The sequence below is a fragment of the Otolemur garnettii genome, unplaced genomic scaffold (genome assembly GCF_000181295.1).
Source record: "Otolemur garnettii isolate 467f Iridium unplaced genomic scaffold, OtoGar3 scaffold00011, whole genome shotgun sequence".
NCBI lineage: Eukaryota > Metazoa > Chordata > Mammalia > Primates > Galagidae > Otolemur > Otolemur garnettii.
In genome coordinates, this window is record NW_003852406.1 from 17,943,396 (window position 1) to 17,950,979 (window position 7,584).

At 39.5% G+C, this 7,584-nt stretch overlaps 1 protein-coding gene across 1 annotated transcript in view; it reads left to right on the forward strand.

The window, feature by feature from the left end:
- Window positions 1-7,584, forward strand: part of HACD3 (3-hydroxyacyl-CoA dehydratase 3) — a 48,627-nt gene that overhangs the window by 33,421 nt on the left and 7,622 nt on the right. Inside the window, exons 7-8 of the mRNA XM_003784435.2 lie at window positions 3,817-3,944; window positions 6,992-7,104. Of these exons, the coding sequence (XP_003784483.1) occupies window positions 3,817-3,944; window positions 6,992-7,104 (241 nt within the window). The remainder of the gene's footprint in view (window positions 1-3,816; window positions 3,945-6,991; window positions 7,105-7,584) is intronic.

Sequence of the window (7,584 nt, forward strand, 5' to 3'; positions counted from 1 at the left end):
CACCTGTAGTCCCAGCTACTTGGGAGGCTGAGGCAGGAGACTCGCTTAAGCCCAGGAGTTTGAGGTTGCTGTGAACTAGGCTGATGCCATGGCACTCTACTCAGGGCGAAAGAGTGAGACTCCATTTCAATAAATAAATAAATAAATAAAGTTTGGAAAATGGGGGAAATTGGGGATGGTGGTGTGGGGAGGGGGAAGTTGATAAGCCTGTGTATGTCCCATTACTATTTATATTTATACATACAGGAGAACCTCCATAGTTGACCACCTCCCTACATTGACCACCTTCTTAAGTTCACCTAATTTTCATAGATTAGACATGTACCACATGCACTCAATGGAAGTGCCTTATGTTTACCACCCCTGGATGTTAACCAGTTTGTTAGAGTCCCTCGAGTGGTCAACTTATAGAGGTTCTACTGTATTTCCTTCTAGGCCTTTTTTTTCCTGCAGTTAAAAACATTATAATCAGACCAGGCTTGGTGGCTCATGCCTATAATCCTAGCATTTTGTGAGGCCAAGAAATTAATACACTGTCTCTACAAAAAAAATAGAAAAATTAACTGGGTGTGGTGGACTTGAGAGGCTGAGGCAGGAGGATCACTTGAACCCAGGAGTTTGAGGTTGCTATGAGCTATGATGATGCCACTGCACTCTAGCCTGGGTGTAAGGGCAAGACCCTATCTCAAAAGAAAAAATTATAATCATACTGTATATACAATTTTACATCCTTTTTTTAACTTATAAGCATTTTAATCTTAATATTTTTCTAATATTGTGTTAAAAAAACAGATTTATATTTCTGAATTGAAATAAGCATAAATGTCCCATAAAGTTGGAGGTAGAACAAGAACATCTAATTTTTATTTAACATATACTAACCTTTTTTCTTTAAGAGATGTGGTCTTGTAATATTGCCCAGGCTGGTCTTGAACTCTTAGGCTTAAGCAGTCCTCCTGCCTCAGCTTCCTAGGTAACTGAGACTATGGGCGCACACCACCATGTCCAGCTCATAGGACAAATCTTACCTCATAAGTTTCTATTTCAACGTGAGGATGTCCTCCTTTTTCTAAGACAAATACAATTGGTCCAGGAAAAATGCCACTTAAAACCCTTAAAAAGGATACCAAAATTTCATTTTAAATGGTGACAAAAAGATTTGACTGGGACTTTTATTTTTTTGTCATGAAAAGTGATATTGTAAATTATGAAAATAATTTTTTTATCTTATATATAACAAAACTGAACTTTTATCATTTGGCATTAATTCCTTCAAGAAAAGAATTAGTCGAATTTTGAGCTTATTTATTGGTGGAATTTTTCTGACAAAATTATACAATAATGTAGTATACAATTTTTCATTTCACAGTTGACTGCAGTAGGATCATAAATTGGATAATTTTTACAAAAATATTGGAGAGGCTCTTGGTGTTTTTGCAAGGACCTCTTTTATTCATCTGATTTTTATTTTATTTTATTTTTTTTTGAGACAGAGTCTCACTTTGTCACCCTTGGTAGAGTGCCAGGGCATCACAGCTCTCAGCAACCTCAAACTCCTGGGCTTAAGTGATTCTCTTGTCTCAGCCTCCCATGTAGCTGGGACTATAGGTGCCTGCCACAACGCCCAGCTATTTTTATAAACAAGGTCTCACTCTGGCTCAGGCTGGTCTTGAAACTGTGAGCTCAGGCAGTCTTTCTGCTCTGCCTCCCAAGTGCTGGGATTACAGGCTTGAGCCACTGCACCCGCCTTTATTCCTCTGATATTTAAACTGTTCTCTTTTGAGGCTCCTGCAGTGTTACCTTTCTTGTAACTGGCCTAACTCTGCCAGAATCTCGTTCATCTGTATCTTTATGTACCATTAGAACAGTTGGGCTCGGCGCCTATGGCTCAAGTGGCTAAGGCACCAGCCAACATACACCTAAGGTGGCAGGTTCGAATCCATCCCAGGCCTGCCATAACAACAATGACGGCTGCAACCAAAAAATAGCCGGGCGTTGTGGTGGGTGCCTGTGATCCCAGCTACTTGGGAGGCTGAGGCAGGAGACTCGCTTGAGCCCAGGAGTTGGAGGTTGCTGTGAGCTGTCGTGCCATGGCACTCTACCCAGGAGGATAGCTTGAGGCTCTGTCTCAAAAAAAAAAAAAAAAGAACAGTTGTCTGTCATTAATGTAATTGACTTTAGGAGTATGATTTGTAATTTCATTTTTGTTCTTGTTGTTGATTGTTGCTGACAATGGAGAATAATGATGGACCAAGAGCTCGATGCAATAAATAGGCCTGTTCTTAAGTGGGAATGGATATTTAAATAGAGGCTGATTTTATACATTGTTCGCTTATTAGAGATGATTTCTCAGCTATAATTTTTGCTTTTCTATGGAACCTCTCAACTCTGAATCTAAATTAATTTAGATTAGAGATATGTAGAATTGGATTCCCTTTACCAGTGATTTCATTTGGCACCCTTTAGCCTTCCTTGTGGGCATTTGGAAACTCCTAATTTGGGGATGTTTGATGATTGTCACATGGCTTGGAGGCTACTTGTATTCAGCAGGCAGGGAGTCAGGAATCCTGAGATCTCTGCAATGTGCAAGACAAAAATTATTTTGCCCAAAATGTCGGTGGTGCCCTGGTTGAGAGACATTGCAAAGAAGAATGTAGGAATGGAGGATGTTAAGAGAGGGTCGGTATAAAAAAATAAAGGGTTTTATTTTATAGACCACTCAGATTTAGTACATTTGCTAACCTCATAGAAACAACAACTATCATTTTAAACCATTATGATCTATCAACTGTTAATTATAGTTTAATCAAAATTTTTATACTCTTGGGTGCATACACTGATTCTATTGTAACGCACTTAGAAATAAATAGTGTTTCAGAGAACACTATTGTTCATAAAGCTTTATTTTAAAAGTCATTTTAGATTTTTAAAATTAGGATAGATTCTCAGAAGTCTGAAGATACAAATACAATTAAGGTTTTTGAAATCTAAATTTATTCAATACGTTCACCTTTGCATTTATTTATAATTATGCAGTTTTTGAGTTCTGAAAAGGCTACATTGCATTCCATATATGTCATAATAGTTTAGCTTTAAATTGGATGAAATCACGAATCTAAAAAGGGTTATGTCTGTGTTTGGTACATAGATTTTTCAGAATATACTAATTGAATGAAGTCTAGATGTGCTTTTTCTTTGCCTTTTAAAAATTAGAAAAGGGCTGGCTGTGGTATCTCAGGCCTGTAATGCTAGCCTGCTGGGAGGCTGAGGCAGGTGGATCGCCTGAACTCAGGAATTGGAGACCAGCCTGAGCAAGAGCAAGACTCATCTCTATTAAAAAAAAAAAAAAAAAGGCTGGGGGGCGGTGCCTGTGGCTCAAGGAGTAGGGTGCCAGGCCATATACTGGAGGTGGCAGGTTCAAACCAGCGCCGGCCAAAAACTGAAAATAAAAAAAATAGCTGGGCATTGTGGTAGGCATCTATAGTCCCAGCTACCAGGGAGGCTGAGGCAAGAGAATTGCTTTGAGCCCAAAAGTTTGAGATTGCTGTGAGCTGTGATGCCATAGCACTCTACCAAGGATGACAAAGTAAGACTCTGTCTCAAAAAAAAAATTAGAAAGGAAACACATTACTACTAGGGAGGCTGAGGCTGAAGGATTGCTTGGGCCCAGCCTGGGTAACATCTAGTTCAAAACTTGAATCTAACTGGATGTTTGTTCTTCCTTTCCTACGGTTTCTTTCATGTAAGACATAGTTCGAGAAGTAATCTGTTGGAATTGCCACTTGATTTACCCTCAATGTGTATTTGTGCCCATAGAGTCCTTTTACGACACATTCCACAGCGTGGCTGACATGGTGTATTTCTGCCAGATGCTGGCACTTGTGGAAACTATCAATGCAGCAATCGGAGTCACCTCGTCACCAGTGATACCTTCTCTTATTCAGGTATTAAATATTTGAGATCAAGGGTGGGACAAAAGATTTCATTATTTATCTAGTATGTATGTTGCACTTGGCCAAGAAGTCTCAATTAGGAAAAACACCTACTTTCTGTGTATTCATTGTTTTATCTGAACAAAAGGAAACATTTTAAACTTCAAGGATATTTTCCAAAAGTAGACCTTTAACATTTCAGGTCTATTTCATTTTTTTATGACATCCTCATGAAATCACAAAGTTATATAAAGAGCTTTAAATCTAAGGAAATTTGATTCTCAGGCAGGAGTAGAAGAAGCTACCTTCAGTTTCCTTAGAAATGTGTTGGTCTCCTCCCACGTGGGTAGATGATGGGAGACAGATACCTAGGAAATGAGCAACTTCAAGATTGTAAAACCAAGAAACAAGGGATTATAAGCAAGAAACAGCAGAGACAGAAGAGCATTGCCTGGGCACAGTGGGGTGTGCCTGTAGTTCCAGCTACGTGGGAGGCGGAGGCAGGATGATTCAGATATTAATACTATCAGATTCAAAAGAGAAAATAATCGTGTTTAGAGAAAACTTCACTATTTGAGGAGGAAACAAGTACCTGAAGAATAAGTAAGCAGGTCCAGCACAATGGCTTATGCTTGTAATCCTAGCATTCTGGGAGACTGAGGCAAGAGGATCCCTTGAGCTCATGAGTTTGAGACCAGCCTGAGAAAGAGTGGTGAGGCCCCCCAACCCCATTTCTACTAAAAGTAGAAAAATTAGTCCGGTATTGTGGTGGATGCTTATAGTCCCAGCTACTTGGGAAGCTGAGACAGGAGGATTGTTTGAACCCAGGAGTTTTTGGTTGCTGTGAGGTAGGTTGATGCCATAGCACTCTAGCCTGGGAAACAGAGTGAGACTGTCTCAGACAAAATAAAACAAATAAAAGAATAAGTAAGCAGATGTAATAAGGAGACAAATAGACCTATTAATAGAAAATATAGTAATCAAAATTTTATTTATTTATTTATTTTTGAGACAGAGTCTCACTCTATTGCCCTGGGTTGAGTGTTGTTCACAGCAACCTCAAACTCCTGGGCTCAAGAGATCTGTGCCTCAGCCTCCTGAGTAGCTGGAACTACAAGTACTTGCCACAATACCTGGCTAGTTCTATTTTTAGTAGAGAAGGAGTCTGGCTCTTGCTCAGGCTAGTCTCAAACTCCTGAGCCCAGGCAGTCCACCTGTCTTAGCCTCCCAGAGTGCTAAGATTACAGGTGTGAGCCACCATGCCCAGCTAGTAATCACATTTTAAAATTTAATGGATAGTGTTTTGCTTTTTTTTTTTTTTTTTTTGAAACAGACTTATTATGTTGCCCTCAGTAGAGTGCTGTAGAGTCACAACTCACAACAACTTCAAACGTTTGGGCTTAAGTGATTCTTTTGCCTCAGCCTCCTAAGTAGCCGGAACTATAGGCACCTGCCACAATGCTTGGCTATTTTTTTGTTGTAGTTGTTGTTTGGCAGGCCTGGACCAGGTTTGAACCTGTCAGCCGAAGTGTATGTGGCTGACACCCTAGCTGCTGAGCTACAGGGACCAAGCCTAATGGATAGTTTTTGTAGTAGATTAGACACAACTGAAGAGAAAGTCAACTGTTTGAGATACCGAATACAGAGCACAAAAAGGAAACATAAAGACATAATTTTCTTGATGTAAGGCTCAATATTATAACAATGTTAGTTCTCATATTTATTTGTAGATAAATATAATTCCAATTGTAGTCTAAAAAGTCTTGGAATATGACAAGAGAATTCTAAAGTTTTATGAATAAGCAGAAGTTTACCCAGGATAGTAGTATTTCTATAGCTGAAATGTGCAAGCAACTCAAGTGTCCATGATAGATGAATAGATTTTAAAAATGTGTTATATGTATATAATGGAATATACAGCCTTAGAAATGAAGGACATTCTGACACATGTTACAACATGAGTGAACCTTGAGAACATTATGCTAAGTAAAATAAGCCAATCACAGAAAATCAAGTGTTTCCTGGTTATGAAGTATGGGGTACTTAGAATAGTCCAAGTCACACAGAAAGTAAAATGGTGTTTGCCAGGGGCCGGGGGAATAGGGAGTAATTGTTCAGTGGTCATAGTTTCAGTTTTACAAGATGAAAACTGTTGTGGAGATGGATGGTGGTGACGATTGTACAACATTATGCATGTCTCTGATACCGCCGAATTATACACTTAAAAATGGTTACAGTGGTAGATTTTATGTTATTTGTATTTTACCACAATAAAAAAATATGGAGAGGGAAAAAAAGCAAAGGGCCAGGAATATTCTTCTAGGAATAACCTAAGTTAGGGGACTTGCCCTATAAGAAATCAAGGCGTTATAACAATTTAGTGAAGCTAGGTGCAATGGCTCCTGCCTTTAGTCTTAGCTACTTGGGAGGCTGAGGGGAGGGAATCGCATGAGCCCAGGAGTTGGAGATGGTCAAGAGTATAGTGTCTGTCACAGGCAGGAATGCCTTTCAGCAGTGAACATGAACAGACTGTACCACATCATCCACATAGATGAGGCTCTGGGCTGTAACTCTGAGTAAGAAGCAAGTTATATAATAAGATACACAGCCTGATTTCAAAAAGTTTTAAAAACAAACAAAATGAAATGATGTACAGTTTAGGAATACATACCCAAACGTCAACTTGTAAAGAAAAACATGGTTAACACAGAATAGTAGTGACTTATGGGGGAGGGTGCCATGCTTGTAGTGCTCTATTTTGTAACTTGGGTTATGCATACGCAAATGTTTATTAGGCAGTATTTTTTAAACTGTGTTTGAATATGTGTGTGTGTGTGTTTAATGACATTTTCACACACACACTAATGCTGTACCTGTCTTGTCACAAAGTCTGGGTGGACACTTTGATTTATTTTAAAACTGGAGCAAAATTAAACTAGTTGAGCTCAGTCTTTTCCATTTACCTTGGATTTAGTGGGATTAGGTTTCAGGTAGCACATTATGTAACTTTATCTATGTTTTATTAACTTTTTTCTCTCTTTTGGGTCTCTTCCTAATAGCTTCTTGGGAGGAATTTTATTTTGTTTATCATCTTCGGCACCATGGAAGAAATGCAAAACAAAGCTGTGGTTTTCTTTGTGTTTTATTCGTGGAGCGCAATTGAAATTTTCAGGTGGGTAGAAATGCCAGGCTGATGATTAAATGCTTCTCCCTCTCTGGAGCAGCTCTGTTCTTGAGGGAGTTGCTGTCTCAGCCAGAGACTCACTTGGTTTGGTGCTCGGATTATAACGTAGGAGGATTCTAGCTGCATTTATGTGCTCTGCAAAGCTGACGAAGAGTTTTTTCAAAGCAGCCATCGGATGATTACACCAGCCTGGGCATTAGGGAAGCAGAGAGCCAGAGAAATGAAAGACCCATCTTACTGTGGCTTCATGACCTTGCTGTTTTGGAAAGAGAGAACACATCCACATATAAAAATTCTTGAAAGGGCTGAAGAAGGATAAGGTTGAAGAAGTAATCCAGGTTGGATGGAGCTAGTTAAGATTAGCCTTCTAGGCTCGGCGCCTATAGCTCAACCGGCTAAGGCGCCAGCCACGTACACCTAAGGTGGCGGGTTTGAATCCCCAGCCCGGACCCGCCAAACAACAATGAC